Raw genomic sequence first — 17,161 nt, 5'->3', positions numbered from 1 at the left:
TCTGTGTAGTCTGACATGGTGGTTGTTGGAGTGGTCCAGCATTTCTGTGTTCTCAAGTGGTGGATTTATTTATTTAGTTAGTTACAGTATTTATATTCCGCCCTTCTCAGCCCGCAGGGGACTCAGGGCGGATTACAGTGTACACATATATGGCAAACATTCAATGCCAATTTGACATACAACATATACAGACATACACAGAGGCTGGCTGGCTGGCTGGCACTCTGCTGGATGTTGTATTGGATCACACGTCAGACACTTCCCAAGTGTCTAGGACTGTGTGCTGGATTGGTGAATAATGCGCGCAGATCCCAGTAAGGTCGCCTTTTGCAGCTGGCAGATGGTAATTTTGTTAGTGCAGATTGTGTTTAAGTGCAGGCCAAGGTCTTTAGGCACTGCACCCAGTATGCCAGAATCTCTGTAATAATAATAATAATAATAATAATAATAATAATAATAATATATTGTCGAAGGCTTTCATGGCCGGAATCACTCAGTTCTTGTGGGTTTTTTCGGGCTATATGGCCATGTTCTAGAGGCATTTCTCCTGACGTTTCGCCTGCATCTATGGCAAGCTTCCTCAGAGGTGAGGACCTCTAGAGAAATGCCTCTAGAACATGAGAAATGCCTCTAGAACATGGCCATATAGCCCGAAAAAACCCACAAGAACTGAATAATAATTATTATTTATTTATTTATTTATTATTTCCTTATAATTTGAAAACACTAGTTCAGGTTTGTATCTTTCAGAGTAGCAGAAGATCCACCATGTGCCATCTAGCCCTTGACCTTCAGCAAGTCACACACTCTCAGCCTCAGAAACCCTGTGAAAAGTTCACCTTGGTCACCAATGGAAGGTGTAGTATAACACTACCTATTTATTGATTGATTGATTGATTTTGGGCATTTATTTGTCATGTCAGAGCAACCAGTCCATTATATTACATTTCTAACAGAACAAAGCAAACAAACAGACAAAATACAAAACTTGTGAGTCTGGTAGTTGGTTAAATGTCCTTTGACCAGAAGCTGGCCACTTGGAGTGCCTCTGGTGTTGCTGGAAGAAGGTCCTCTGTTGTGCATGTAGCGGGGCTCAGGGAGCATTGCAGCAGGTGGTCTGTGGTTTGCTCTTCTCCACACTCGCATGTCGAGGATTCCACTTTGTAGCCCCATTTCTTGAGGTTGGCTCTGCATCTCGTGGTGCCAGAGCGCAGTCTGTTCAGTGCCTTCCAGGTCGCCCAGTCCTCTGTGTGCCCAGGGGGGAGTCTCTCATCTGGTATCAGCCATTGGTTGAGGTTCTGGGTTTGAGCCTGCCACTTTTGGACTCTCGCTTGCTGAGGTGTTCCAGCGAGTGTCTCTGTAGATCTTAGAAAACTATTTCTAGATTTAAGTTGTTGATGTGCTGGCTGATACCCAAACAGGGGATGAGCTGGAGATGTTTCTGCCTTGGCCCTTTCACTATTGGCTGCTACTTCCCAGCGGATATCAGGTGGTGCAATGTAAGCAGTGTAATTTCTCCAGTGGTGTAGGGCGCAGGCACCCCGTGATAATGCGGAATGTCTCATTGAGAGCCACATCCACTGTTTTAGCGTGGTGAGATGTGTTCCACACTGGACATGCGTACTCAGCAGCAGAGTAGCATAGCGCAAGGGCAGATGTCTTCACTGTGTCTGGTTGTGACCCCCAGGTTGTGCCAGTCAGCTTTCGTATGATATTGTTTCTTGCACCCACTTTTTTTGCTTGATGTTTAGGCAGTGCTTCTTGTAGGTCAGAGCACAGTCCAGAGTGACTCCCAGGTATTTAGCCTAATATAACCCAAGATTTTAGACTACTACTGCAATAATTTCCAGCTAGGATTGCTATTGCTAACTAGGGAAGATGGGGATTGTAGTATGAAGCATCTGGAGGAGGCCGGGTTGTGGGAGGCCAAGCTTCATAAAGAACACCAACATCTAAAATCATCACGACCATATACAAGTCCCATCACAAGGAGCATAGTGTACAACATCACATGCACTATCACATCTCCTTACACAAGGATGCCCGTTAAGTCATTAGGAACAAAATATGTATTTCGATTACCAAATGATTCCAGGTTTGTGTGTAATTAAGCCCCATTAGTCTGACAGAACTTCTTTTTCCATACGTAATTGGGACTTCAGCCTAAGCCAGGAAAAAAGGAGGGAGACCCAACTGCTGTGCCGTGTCACATTTTCCCCGGCTGATTCATCAAGTCCCATGACAAGAGTTAAGAACATTCAGAACAATATTGGCATTATCTGGGTGTAAGAGACACCATGCTACACATTCAAGGTTAGTTTGTCGTGTACCAAACAAGGCCGGGACTAACAATAACACAAAAGAAGTGTGTGTGTAATATATTTCCAGAAGGACAAGATCCCATCTAATCTTGGAAGTGAACCATAGTAAGCCTGTTCATTGGTAGGTGACTATAAATAAATATCAGATACTATATAGCAGTGTTTCTAAACCTGGGGGTCGGGATCCCTTGAGGGGGTCGCGAAGGGGGTCTCAGAGGAGTCACCAAAGACCATCACAAAACATATATTTCTAATGGTCTTAGGAACCCCTTTGAAGATATCTCTGCCTGTCCTTCTCTTTCTTTTTGGTGTTGGTGAACTACAACTCCCAAAATTAAAAAACAGCCCCCCCCACCACACCAGTATTCAATCTTGGCCATGTAGGTAGTGTGGCAGTTTAGTGCAGATCCATTGTGGGCTAAGTTCAGAGTGTTCTTTGATTGTAGGTGACCTCTAAATCCCAGGAACAACAACTCCCAAATGTCAAGGTCTATTTTCCCCAAACTCCACCACTCTTCACATTTGGACATATTGAGGATTTGTGCCAAGCTTGGTCCAGATCCATCATTGTTTGAGTCCACAGTACTATCTAGAAGTAAGTGAACTACAACTCCAAAACTCAAGATCAATGTCTACCAAACCCTTCTGTGTTGGAAGTTTGGATCAGTTCCATCATTTCTGGAGTTCAAGGTCAATTTTCCCAAACTCCACCAGTGTTCACATTTGGGCATATTGAGTACTCATGCCAAGTTTGGTCCAGATCCATCATTGTTTGAGTCTACAGTGCTCTCTGGATGTAGGTGAACTACAACTCCAAAACTCAATGTTAATGCTCACCAAACCCTTCCAGTATTTTCTGTTGGACATGGGAGTTCTGTGTGCCAAGTTTGGTTCAATTCCATTGTTGGTAGAATTCAGAATGCTTTGACTGTAGGTGAACTATAAATCCCAGAAACTACAACTCCCAAATGTCAAGGTCTATTTTCCCCAAACTACTCCAGTGTTGACATTTGGGCGTATTGAGTATTTGTGCTAAGCTTGGTCCAGATCCATCCTTGTTTGAGTCCACAGTGCTCTCGGGATGTAGGTGAACTACAACTCCAAAACTCAAGGTCAATGCCTACCAAACCCTTCCAGTATTTACTGTTGGTCATGGGAGTTCTGTGTGCCAAGTTTGGTTCAATTCCATCGTTGATGGAGTTCAGAATACTCTTTGATTGTAGGTGAACTATAAATCCCAGCAACTACAACTCCCAAATGACAAAATCATTCCCACCAGTATTCAAATTTGGGTGTATTGGGTATTTGTGCCAAATTTGGTCCAGTGAACGAAAATACATCCTGCATAGCACACTGAGGTCTGGATTTTGTATTGCCACTGAACTTAGTAACACGCATTCAACTAAACTACAGAGCCAAATCAACTGTGAATGAATAACCGACAGCCCTAAAACCTAATGCTACATCACAATGTGCCAATTACAACATCGTCTTGTTTTCCTTGGGTTTCTCTTTCCCTAAGTAAACTACAGCCGTGTCTTCAAAGCAAATTCAATCCATCTGACCCTGACCTTCCTTCCCTTTACTTTGAGTACAAACCATTCCTGAACAACGTATAGCGGATTAGTTAATAATTACGCCTCTTTCCATAAGAGAAACACAAATCCCGCTTGCTTCTGATGTTGAGCAAACATGACGGAGGACGTTTGCTTTATCGCACAGGCTTTGGACAGAGAGCCGCCCAGATTTTCTTTGTTGCCAAAACTGCCCATGCTGCGTTTTGTTCTCCCCTCTGCCCCACTTGGCAGGGCTTTCAGAAAAGTGGGTGAGAAGTCAAAGGAACGTCTGTCTGTGCTATACCACTGTTTGGCTGGATTTCTTTAACCCTATAATATGAAATAACTGGGTTGACAATGAAAAGTATAGACAGAAGAATGGTGGGATCATAAAATCATAGAGTTGGAAGAGACCTCATGGGCCATCCAGTCCAACTCCCTGCCAAGAAACAGGAAAATGGCATTCAAAGCATCCCTGACAGATGGCCATCCAGCCTGTTTAAAAGCCTCCAAAGAAGGAGCCTCCACCACACTCCGGGGCAGAGAGTTCCACTGCTGAACAACTCTCCTTACCGTTAGGACGTTCTTAGAATCATAAAATCAAAGAGTTGGAAGAGACCTCATGGCCAACCAGTCCAACTCCCTGCCAAGAAGCAGGAAAATGGCATTCAAATCACCCCTGACAGATGGCCATCCAGCCTCTGTTTAGAAGCTTCCAAAGAAGGAGCCTCCACCACACTCCGGGGCAGAGAGTTCCACTGCTGAACGGCTCTCACAGTCAGGAAGTTCTTCCTCATGTTCAGATGGAATCTCCTCTCTTGTAGTTTGAAGCCATTGTTCCATTGCATCCTAGTCTCCAGAGCAGCAGAAAACAAACGTCCTCCCTCCTCCCTATGACTTCTTCTCACATATTTATACATGGCACTCATCATGTCTCCTCTCAGCCTTGTCTTCTGCAGGCTAAACATGCCCAGCTTCTTAAGCCACTCCTCATAGGACTTGTTCTCCAGACCCTCCTCTGGACACATTCCAGCTTGTCAACATCTCCCTTCAATTGTGGTGAGTGGAATTGGACACAGCGTGATTCCAGGTAAAGTGGTCTGACCAAGGCAGAATAGAGGGATAGCATGACGTCGTCCCTGGATCTAATAATAATAATAATAATAATAATAATAATAATAATAGCACTTTATTTGTACCCCGCTACCATCTCCCCAAGACGCTTACTTCTTGGGAGGAGAGCAATGTCCAATCTCAATAAAATAGTAAAGAGTAGAGACATCAGACTGGCAACAAAGATCCATTGCCTAGTCCAAGCCATGGTCTTCCCTGTAGTCACCTATGGATGTGAGAGCTGGACCTTAGGGAAGCCTGAGCGAAGGAAGATCGATGCTTTTGAGCTGTGGTGTTGGAGGAAAGTTCTGAGAGTGCCTTGGACTGCGAGAAGATCCAACCAGTCCATCCTCCAGGAAATAAAGCCCGACTGCTCACTGGAGGGAAGGGGACTAGAGACAAAGTTGAAGTACTTTGGCCACATCATGAGGAGACACCAAAGCCTAGAGAAGACACTTATACTGGGGAAAGTATAAGTTTTTTCTGCCTAAGTGGAGTACCTTGCATTTGTCCCTGTTGAACTTCATTTTGTTAGTTTTGGCCAATCATCTCTCTAATCTGTTAAGATCGTTTTGAATCCTGCTCCTGTCCTCTGGAGTATTGGCTATCCCTCCCAATTTGGTGTCGTCTGCAACTTGATGATCCTGCCTTCTAACCCTTCATCTAAGTCATTAATAAAGATGTTGAACAGGACCGGGCCCAGGACGGAACCCTGTTGATGGCACTCTCCGCATCACTTCTTTCCAGGATGAAGAGGAAGCATTGGGGAGAATCACCATTTGGGTTTGGTTCAGTTAACCAATTACAGATACACATACTGTACATAGCTTTTTTCTGTTGGTAATACTAAAATTAGTGTGCATCTTCGAATTGAAGAAATGAGTTAATTATGTTGACTTTGTAAAGAAACCAAAGGCAGCCTGCAAATAAGAGCCCCTGTTCCATGCAAAACCTTCCAAGGCTGCAAATGAGAGCTCACCGCACTGGTAAACCTGCCCAGGCTTCAGGTAGTTCCTTAATTCCAATCACAAGTTAACCAAGAACAATGATAAAATAGTGAATTCATCATGATCACATTAAGTTCAAAAGCAAGTTAGGTTAAAAGCAAAGTTGTTTGCCCCTTGCAAAGCTATTGTTATTTATTTATTTATTTATAACTTTTATATCCCGATCTTCTCAACCTCTGTAGAGGGACTCAGACCGGCTTACAGCAAGGATTCAATGCTAATAGTACAATCTAAAAACATCATATAATAATGAGTTAAAATGCATATCAATTAAAATTACAAATAAGCCAAATCACCAAGATAAAATCATGTCCAACTCAGTCTGTATGTGTAGTCGATAACTTTGTTCTGTAGCGGTTTCAACCATTACTCTGGGAATGCTGCCTTCCATAGCCAGGATTTCACCAGCCTCCTGAAGGACAGGAGGGAAAGGGCAGATCTGATCTCAATCGGGAGAGAGTTCCATAGCCGAGGGGCCACCACAGAAAAGGCCCTGTCTCTCGTTCTCGCCAGACGCGATTGCGAAAGTGGTGGGACCGAGAGCAGGGCCCCACCAGAAGATCTTAACTGTCTTGATGGTTCATAGGGGAGAATACATTCGGACAGGTAAACTGGGCCGGAACTATATAGGGTTTTGTAGGTTAAAACCAGCACTTTGAATTGTGCTCAGAAGCTAAATGGCACCCAGTGGAGCTGGCGCAACAAAGGAGTTGTGTGCTCCCTGTACCCTGCTCCTGTTAGTAATCTGGCAGCCGAATGTTGGACTAATTGCAGCTTCCGGGCAGTCTTCAGAGGCAACCCCACGTAGAGAGCATTGCAGTAGTCAATACGTGATGTAACCAGAGCGTGGACCACCGTGGCCAAGTCAGAGTTCCCAAGGTACGGGCACAGCTGGCGCACAAGCTTTAATGTGTTATTCCTGAACGTGTCTCCATGAACATCTAACTAATCTCTTTTTTGGTTGATTTATTCAACAGATCTAAACGATCTGATGAAGTGTTTGCTTGCTTGAAAGCCTGCTCACCCTTTTGCACAATTTTTGCTTCGCATAATTAAGAGTGCTGCCCTAATACAGACTTTGGAGTTTGTCCTATTGGCCAATCAAGTTATGTTCCATTATCAGCACTGGTCTCTACCTGGATAAACAGCTAAGCAAGGCCTAATAGTTGGCTTTTTTCCAAGGCTGGTTTTGCAAATCCCATTGTGGTTCTGCTATTTCTAAGCCATTGAAATGGTGGGGGATGACAATATGGTATTTAAGTTGTAAATGGAGATTTAGGGCAGTATACATTCCTTTTTTTCTCCAACTTCAGAATGAGAAAGCAAAATGAATCATAGGGAGGAGGGCGCAAACTTGTTTTCTGCTGCCCTGGAGACTAGGATGCAATGGAACAATGGCTTCAAACTACAGGAAAGAAGATGTGAACATGAGGAAGAACTTCCTAACTGTGAGAGCTGTTCAGCAGTGGAACTCTCTGCCCCTGGAGGTTACTTCTTTGGAGGCTTTTGAGCAGAGGCTGGATGGCCATCTGTTGGGGGTGCTTTGAATGCAATTTTCCTGCTTCTTGGCAGAATAAGGTTGGACTGGATGGCCCATGAGGTCTCTTCCAACTCTATGATTCTGTGATGATGATGATTACTATTTTATGTGAGAGCTGTTCAGCAGTAGAACTCTCTGCCCCTGGAAGTTCCTTCTTTGGAGGCTTTTAAGCAGAGGCTGGATGGTCATCTGCCAGGGTTGCTTTGAATGCAATTTTCCTGCTTCTTGGCAGAATGAGGTTGGATTGGATGGCCTATGAGGTCTCTTCCAACTCTATGATTCTGTGATGATGATGATGATTACTATTTTATGTGAGAGTTGTTCAGCAGTGGAACTCTCTGCCCCTGGAGGTTCCTTCTTTGGAGGCTTTTAAGCAGAGGCCGGATGATCATCTGTCGGGGTTGCTTTGAATGCAATTTTCCTGCTTCTTCGCAAAATGAGGTTGGACTGGATGACCCATGAGGTCTCTTGACACTCTATGATTCTATTATTCGAAGACATCACTGGACACTGGGAAAAACAGACAACTATCTATAACCTAATATAAATCCAGTTTCACCTCCCAACTGATTAGTGTAAATACTCAAGTGTAAATGAGCTGTTGGAATTCAAAACATATTTGAAGACCTATCTCTTCCGGCAGGCCCAAACGGCCAGTTCTAATCACAAATTTTAAACCCGCATCTTATGTTTCTGTGTATTTTAATATGTACCTTGGAGAAATATCCTTTACTATGTGTATCAGCTATTGGTATCAGCCATTGGTTGAGGTTCTGGGTTTGAGCCTGCCACTTTTGGACTCTCGCTTGCTAAAGAGACACTCGCTGGAACACCTTAGCAAGCGAGAGTCCAAAAATGGCAGGCTCAAATCCATAACCTCAACCAATGGCTGATACCAAATGAGAGACTCCCCCCTGGGCACACAGAAGACTGGGCGACTTGGAAGGCGCTGAACAGATTGTGCTCTGGCACCACAAGATGCAGAGCCAACCTCAAGAAATGGGGCTACAGGGTGGAATCCTCAACATGCGAGTGTGGAGAAGAGCAAACCACTGACCACTGCTGCAATGAACCCTGAGCCCACATGCACAATGGAGGACCTTCTTGCGGCAACACCAGAGGCACTCCACGTGGCCAGATACTGGTCAAAGGACATTTAATCAACTACCAAGCTTGCAAACTTTGTGTTTTGTCGGTTTGTTTATTTTGTTCTGTTAGAAATGTAATACAATTGACTGGTTGCCCTGACACGACAAATAAATATGTGTATTTTATACAATGTTTTTAGATTATTAAGTGTTTTTAGCGATGTGGTAATGCATCTCAAGCCACAAGGAGAGGAGATAAGAAATGTTGTTGTTGTTGTTGTTGTTGTTATTCCACTCTCCACAGATTGACCTTTTGACTCAAAATCCATAAGATTTAGGGCCCAAACCTGCCTTCGACTTGTTGACTGATACATGGGATTGATGGTAGATATGGGTTTCTGTCTACATGTACACACATAACATAGATGTTTTGATAGATGTTAAAGACAAGCTTTAGAAATAATATTTTACCCAGGCACTTCGTCTTCACTCGCTCCAGTTCGTTCTCCCTTCTTGCCGAGAGGGCGAGCGGCGACCCAATCTTGGCAAGCTGGTAAGACAGCTCTTCTCCGATGCCGCTGGACGCACCAGTCACCCAGACCACCTTCCCAGGGAGCACCTTCTCTGTTGGGAGATGGAAAACAAGAACCAGTTAAAGAAATCTGTTTTCAAAGGTAATTTGTGTGTACAAATGTCAGAACACTTTGTGGCTGGTTTTACAATATGTCCCTAAGTTGAAGGACCACCACAACCTGAGCAAAAAGTCTCTCTAGAAGTCTAGGAAGCTCAAAATTCTCCAGCAAGACCCTGGAAACTGACCATAAGAGTGGCCATGGAGGACCTACCAATGCTTAAAGAAGGGTCTAGAGATATCTAGACATGATGATGATTATGCTGTCGAATAATAATAATAATAATAATAATAATAATAATAATAATTTATTTTATTTATCTAGACATGATGATTATTATTATTATGTTGTTGAAGACTTTCATGGTCGAAATCACTGGGCTGCTGTGAGATTTCCAGGCTGTCTGGCCATGCTCCAGAAGCATTCTCTCCTGACATTTCTCCTGCATCTACGGCAGACATCCTCAGAGGTTGTGAGGTCGGTTGGAAACAAGGCAAGTAGGGATTATATATCTGTGGAATGATGTCCAAGGTGGGAGAAAGAACTATCTGTTGGAGGCAAGTGTGAATGTTGCAATTGGCCACCTTGAATCATAGAATCAAAGAGTTGGAAGAGACCTCATGGGCCATCCAGTCCAACCCCCTGACAAGAAGCAGGAATATTGCATTCAAATCACCCCCGACAGATGGCCATCCAGCCTCTGCTTAAAAGCTTCCAAAGAAGGAGCCTCCACCACACTCCGGGGCAGAGAGTTCCACTGCTGAACGGCTCTCACAGTCAGGAAGTTCTTCCTCATGTTCAGATGGAATTTTCTTTCTTGTAGTTTGAAGCCATTGCTCCATTGCGTCCTAGTCTCCAGGGAAGCAGAAAGGAAGCTTGCTCCCTCCTCCCTGAGGCTTCCTCTCACATATTTATACATGGCTATCATATCTCCTCTCAGCCTTCTCTTCTTCAGGCTAAACATGCCCAGCTCCTTAAGCCGCTCCTCATAGGGCTTGTTCCCCAGACCCTTGATCATTTTAGTCGCCCTTTTCTGGACACATTCCAGCTTGTCAATATCTCTCTTGAATTGTGGTGCCCAGAATTGGACACAATATTCCCCCAGGCAGAAAGCAGTCGGGCTTTGGGGCTGCAAGGCTATTCAATACTAATCAAGCTGGCCAATTGCAACATTCACACTTGCCTCCAACAAACAAGAGTTCTTTCTCCCACCCTGGACATTATTCCACAGATATATAAACCCATTTTTGCCTAGTTTCCAACAGACCTCACAACCTCTGAGGATGCCTGCCACAGATGTGGGCAAAACGTGAGGAGAGAATGCTTCTGGAACATGGCCATGCAGCCTGGAAAACTCACAGCAACCCATTATTATTATTTAGTAAAGAGAAAGGCTTGGGGGCGGGGGGGCGGTGCTCATCTCCATTACTAAGTCGAAGAGCCGGCGTTGTCCATAGACGCCTCCAAGGTCATGTGGCCAGCATGACTGCATGGAGCGCCGCTACCCTCCTGTAGAAGCAGTACCTATTGATATACTCACATTTGCATGTTTTTGCACTGCTAGGTTGGCAGAAGCTGGGACTAACAGCTGGAGTTCACCCTGCTCCTTGGATTCGAACCGCCAACCTTTCGGTCAGCAAGTTCAGAGGCTCAGCGGTTTACCCCGCTGGTGCACCAGCAGCAGCCCTTATTATTATTTACACCCCGCTTTATCTCTCCCAAAGGAGACTCAAAGCTGCTTAATATTTGCATATTTTAAATTGTATTAGCCTACAATTCAAAATATGCAAATATGCAAACATTGAGACAGGATTAAACGTAAACAGTATTGAAAAAAATCCCAGTTAAAAACCATTAAAACCTATCCAAAGCTAAAAACAACGTATTAATCAATTCTGCAGAAGTTAAACCCACAAAGGTGGAAGGTCAGCTGTATTTACGCAACGGATGACATGCAATGACTCTTTTTAGCCTGGTTAATAATTGCACAAAACCAACAAAGAATTTTGAGGCATCTTCAAAGAACAAATAGCACATTTATTGTAGCATAAAATTCCAGGAGAGTAAAATTATTACAAGTTTACTACTTTTTAAATCCACCTTATTGTTTTGATGCTTCAAGGGCAAAACGTAGATCATTAGACAAGAAAAAGAAAGCAAACTTCAGTCTGTACACAAGTGAACGGTGCGGGATTGCTTCATGTTTACCTCCGAAATCCAACCGTTAACTTTAACTGCGTTTTGCGCAAACTGGGCTCTCATAGGACTTTGTGGTGTAAAAAGAAACACAAAGATTTCTGTAGTCAATGTGTTTCCAGAATTTATAGACAACAAGGGAAAGCAAAGAATCATTGCTGAATGAGTGCAATATCTTATAGAGCAGGTATGGGCAAACTTCGGCCCTCCAGGTGTTTTGGACTTCAACTCCCACAATGCCTAACAGCCGGTAGGCTGTTAGGCATTGTGGGAGTTGAAGTCCAAAACACCTGGAGGGCCAAAGTTTGCCATTGCCTGCTTTAGACTATCCTCCTTTTCATAGCTGGAATCACTGGGTTGTTGTAAGTTTTTCGGGTTGTATAGCCATGTTCTAGAAGCATTCTCTTCTGACGTTTCACCTGCATCTATGGCAAGCATCCTCAGAGGTTGTGAAGTCTGTTAGAAACTAGGAAAATTGGGTTTATATATCTGTGGAATAATGTCCACGGTGGGAGAAAGAACTCTTGTGTGTTGGAGCTAGGTGTGAATGTTGCAATTGGCCACGGCAATTAGCATTTAATTGCCTGACAGTTTGTAGGTGTGGCTTGTTTTTGCCTGAGGGAATCCTTTGTTGAGAGATTAGCTGTCCCTGATTGTTTCTTGTCTGGAGTTCCTCTGTGTTTGAGTTTTGTTCTTTATTTACAGTTATAATTTTAAAGTTTTAAAATACTGGTAACCAGACTTTGTTCATTTTCTGGGTTGTTGTAGGTTTTTTCGGGCTATATGGCCATGTTCTCCAGTTTTTTGCTTTCCTGGAGACTAGGACACGAAACAATGGCTTCAAACTACAAGAAAGGAGATTCCATATGAACATGAGGAAGAACTTCCTGACTGGGAGAGCCGTTCAGCAGTGGAACTCTCTGTCCCGGAGTGTGGTGGAGGCTCCTTCTTTGGAAGCTTTTAAACAGAGGCTGGATGGCCATCTGTTAGGAGTGATTTGAATGCAATATTCCTGCTTCTTGGCAGGGGGTTGGACTGGATGGCCCATGAGGTGTCTTCCAACTCTTTGATTCTATGATTCTATGATTCTAGAGGCATTCTCACCTGTCGTTTCGCCTGCATCTATGGCAAGCATTCTCAGAGGTAGTGAGGTCTGTTGGAACTAGGAAAGTGAATTTATATATCTGTGGAATGACCAGGGTGGGACAAAGAACTCTTGCCTGTTGGAGCTATGGGTGAATGTTTCAACTGACCACCTTGATTAGCATTTGATGGCCTGGCAGTGCCTGGGGCAATCTTTTGTAGAGAAACGATTAGATGTCCCTGATTGTTTCCCCTCTGCTGCTTTGCTGTTGTAATTTTAGAGTTTTTTTAATACTGATAGCCAGATCAAATGCTAATCAAGATGGTCAGTTGAAACATTCACATCTAGCTCCAACAGACAAGAGTTCTTTTTCCCACCCCGGTCATTCCACAGATATATAAACTCATTTTCCTAGTTCCAACAGACCTCACTGCCTCTGAAGATGCTTGCCATAGATGCAGGCGAAACATCAGGAGAGAATGCCTCTAGAACATGGCCATATAGCCCAAAAAAACCTACAACAACCCAGTGATTCCGGCCATGAAAGCCTTCGACAATACTTTGTTCATTTTCATTGCTTCTTCCTTTCTGTTGAAATTATCCACATGTTTCTTGTGGATTTCAGTGGTTGTAAATAAAGAACAACACTCAAACACTGGGGAACTCCAGACAAGAAACAATCCGGGACAACTAATCACCTCTCAACAAAGGATTCCCCCAGGCAGTAACAAGTCACATCTAAAAACTGTCAGGCCATCAAATGCTAATCAGGATGGTCAGCTGAAATATTCACAGCTACTTCCAACACACAAGAGCTCTTTCTCCCACCCTGGACATTATTCCACAGATATATAAACCCAATTTTCCTAATTTCCAACAGACCTCACAACCTCTGAGGATGCTTGCCATAGATGCAGGCGAAACATCAGGAGAGAATGCTTCTAGAACATGGCCATATAGCCCAAAAAAACCTACAACAACCCAGTGATTCGTGACTGTTAAAGGCTTTCATGGCCGGAATCACTGGGTTGCTGTAGGTTTTTTGGGTTGTATGGCTATGTTCCAGAAGCATTTTCTCCTGATGTTTCAGACCATCAAATGCTAATCAAGGTGGCCAATTGAAACATTCACACCTACGTCCAACAGACAAGAGTTCTTTCTCCCACCCTGGACTTTCCACAGATATATACGTAAACTCAATTTTCCTAATTTCCAACAGACCTCACAACCTCTGAGGATGCTTGCCATAGATGCAGGCGAAACGTCAGGAGAAAATGCCTCTAGAACATGGCCACACAGCCCAAAATCCTACAACAACCTATCATGTTGTTTGCTACTGCTCTATTCTGTTTTGGTTAGACCACATCTGGAATATTGTGTCCAATTCTGGGCACCACAATTCAAGAGAGATATTGACAAGCTGGAATGTGTCCAGAGGAGAGCGACTAAAATGATAAAGGGTCTGGAGAACAAGCCCTATGAGGAGCGGCTTAAGGAGCTGGGCATGTTTAGCCTGAAGAAGAGAAGGCTGAGAGGGGATATGATAGCCATGCATAAATATGTGAGAGGAAGCCACAGGGAGGAGGGAGCAAGCTTGTTTTCTGCTTCCCTGGAGACTAGGACGCGAAACAATGTCTTCAAACTACAATAAAGGAGATTCCATCTGAACATGAGGAAGAACTTCCTGACTGTGAGAGCCGTTCAGCAGTGGAACTCTCTGCCCCGGAGTGTGGTGGAGGCTCCTTCTTTGGAAGCTTTTAAACAGAGGCTGGATGGCCATCTGTCAGGGGTGATTTGAATGCAATATTCCTACTTCTTGGCAGAATGGGGTTGGACTGGATGGCCCATGAGGTCTCTTCCGACTCTTTGATTCTATGATTCTATGAAGCCAGAAGCAATGGATTCAAATTACAGGAAAGGATATTCCACCTAAACATTAGGAAGAACTTCCAGATAGTAAAGGGCTATTTTGCAATGGGATATGTTGCTGCATGAGAGCATGATTGACTCTCCTTTGGAAGTTTTAATTAGAGCCTGGATGGCCATCTGCCGGGAGTGCTTTGATTGGGTGTTCCTATATAGCAGGGGGGTTGGACTGGATGGCTCTTGTGGTCTCTTCCAACTCTATAATTCTATAATTCCCTTAGCATGAAGAATTTTCATCCACTAGTACTAATAATCCTCCACAGCAACTTCCCCCAACTTTGCACCCTTGGGGACATTGGACTACAACTTCCATGATTAACAATCAGGACCTCCACTGAGTATGTTGACCGCAATGATAAGCTTTGTATCCCAACACAATTAGAGAACAGTGTGCCAACCCAGGCTAGTCTACTGTGTACCAAGTCCGGCACTGTATGTTCTGTTTTCTGTGTCAGCAGAAAATGTTCTATTTTCTGTGTCAGCAAGTTTTTGGGGGAGGAAGGACACTCTGTTATGTTGCTACTGGTTACGTCCAATTTTGAAAATTCATTTAACAATGGCCACGGCTTTAAAAAGAGTAGGGCGAGAGTAGCTATTACTCTTACTGAATGACTACACAGTGGAATTAATACAATTCGACACAACTTGCCCACGCCAGAGCTCCCTGTCGGCAGTAACCACCCCCAGCTCCTTCAGAGTCAAGCCAGTCACTTCAAGGATACCATCCATCCATCTTGCCCTTGGTCGGCCCCTCTTCCTTTTTCCTTGCATTTTCCCAAAATTGAATTTGTTTAAAAACTTTGCAAAACTACAATTCCCACGATTCCATAACATTGAGCAATTGCAATTCAAGAGGTATCAAACTGAAGTGTAGGTGCACAATTGCTCTTCTCATAGTCTGATCTTGGCCTAATTTAAAAGGGATGCAAAAGTAACCGAGTGCGCAAACCCTATTATATGCTAATCAAGGTGGTCAGTTGAAACATTCACACCTAGCTCCAGCAGACAAGAGCCCTTTCATAGAATCATAGAATCAAAGAGTTGGAAGAGACCTCATGGGCCATCCAGTCCAACCCCATTCTGCCAAGAAGCAGAAATATTGCATTCAAATCACCCCTGACAGATGGCCATACGGCCTCTGTTTAAAAGCTTCCAAAGAAGGAGCCTCCACCACACTCCGGGGCAGAGAGTTCCACTGCTGAACGGCTCTCACAGTCAGGAAGTTCTTCCTCATGTTCAGATGGAATCTCCTCTCTTGTAGTTTGAAGCCATTGTTCTGCATCCTAGTATCCAAGGAAGCAGAAAACACCCTTTGTCTCACCCTGGTCATTCCACAGATATATAAACCCTTTTTCCTAGTTCCATCAGACCTCACAACTTCTGAGGATGCTTGCCATGGATGCAGGTGAAATGTCAGGAGAGAATGCCACTAGACCATGGCCAAATAGCCCGAAAAAACTTACAACAACCTATTATTATTATTATTATTATTATTATTATTATTATTATTATTATAAACACAACAAGATAAGTCCACAGCAGACAAGATCACTCTGCTGGCTGTTGTATTGGATTACACTTCCCAAGTGTCTAGGACTGTGTGATGTATCTGCAAATAATGCGTGCAGATCCCAGTAGGGTGGCCTTTTGCAGCTGATAGATGGTAATTTTGTCAGCGCCAATTGTGTTTAAGTGCAGGCCAAGGTCTTGAGGCACTGCACTCAGTGTGCCGATCACCACTGGGACCACCTTTACTGGTTTGTGCCAGAGTCCTTGCAGTTACCAGTTGTTGTTGTTGTTATTGTTGCTGTTATTATTATAATAATAATTTATTATTATTATTATTTTACTGACACAAAAGCACAGTATGTCACAGCAAACGAGATCTATATGCTGGATTTCATATCACCACTGGGACCACCTTGATTGGCTTGTGCCAGAGTCTATTATTATTATTATTATTATTATTATATCATCATCATCATCATCATCATCATCATCATCATTTTACTGACACAAAAACACAGCATGTCACAGCAAACGAGATCTATATGCTGGATTTCATATCACAAAATCACAAGTCAAACACTTCCCAAGCATCTAGGACTATTATTATTATTATTACTAGGATTATTACTATTATTATTATTATTATTATTATTATTATTATTATTAGCTATACCTGTCACGCGTTGCTGTGGCCAACCTTCTCTCCCTCTTTCTCTCCTTCCTTCCTTCCTTCCTTCCTTCCTTCCTTCCTTCCTTCCTTCCTTCGTTCCGCTTTTTTTCTTTCTTTCTCTCCTTCCTTTCTTCATTCTCTCTTTCCTTCCTTCTCCTCCCTTTTTCTTTCTCTCCTTTCTTCCTTCTCTACCTATTCTTGGACTGTAACTCCCAGCAGTCCTCCTGATTGATCTACCTACCTACTATCTATCTCTGCCTAATCTATAAATCTTATTTGTCTGGAGGATTGCTGGGAGTTGCAGTCCAGGAATAGGAAATAGAAAATATGTATGGATTGGAATGCTCTCAAAGAAATCCAAGGAGAAGCAAGCTTGCAGCTTGGAAGCAGTGCATTCGAAGCATCCTCCTCCCCTAAAGGGCCTGGTCTAGGGGATGCTGGAAACTGTCATTTCCACACATGCACTGTATTGTCATTTAGCTTTTGGGGGGTTTTAAGTCCTTTCCGCTATATTTTGGG

At 43.5% G+C, this 17,161-nt stretch overlaps 1 protein-coding gene across 1 annotated transcript in view; it reads right to left on the bottom strand.

The window, feature by feature from the left end:
* Nucleotides 1-17,161, bottom strand: part of DHRS7 (dehydrogenase/reductase 7) — a 36,649-nt gene that overhangs the window by 11,820 nt on the left and 7,668 nt on the right. The window contains exon 2 of the mRNA XM_060754016.2: nt 9,097-9,249. Coding sequence (XP_060609999.2) covers nt 9,097-9,249 — 153 coding nt within the window. The remainder of the gene's footprint in view (nt 1-9,096; nt 9,250-17,161) is intronic.

This window comes from Anolis sagrei, chromosome 1 (genome assembly GCF_037176765.1).
Source record: "Anolis sagrei isolate rAnoSag1 chromosome 1, rAnoSag1.mat, whole genome shotgun sequence".
NCBI lineage: Eukaryota > Metazoa > Chordata > Lepidosauria > Squamata > Dactyloidae > Anolis > Anolis sagrei.
This window is presented reverse-complemented; position numbering and strand designations above follow the sequence as displayed.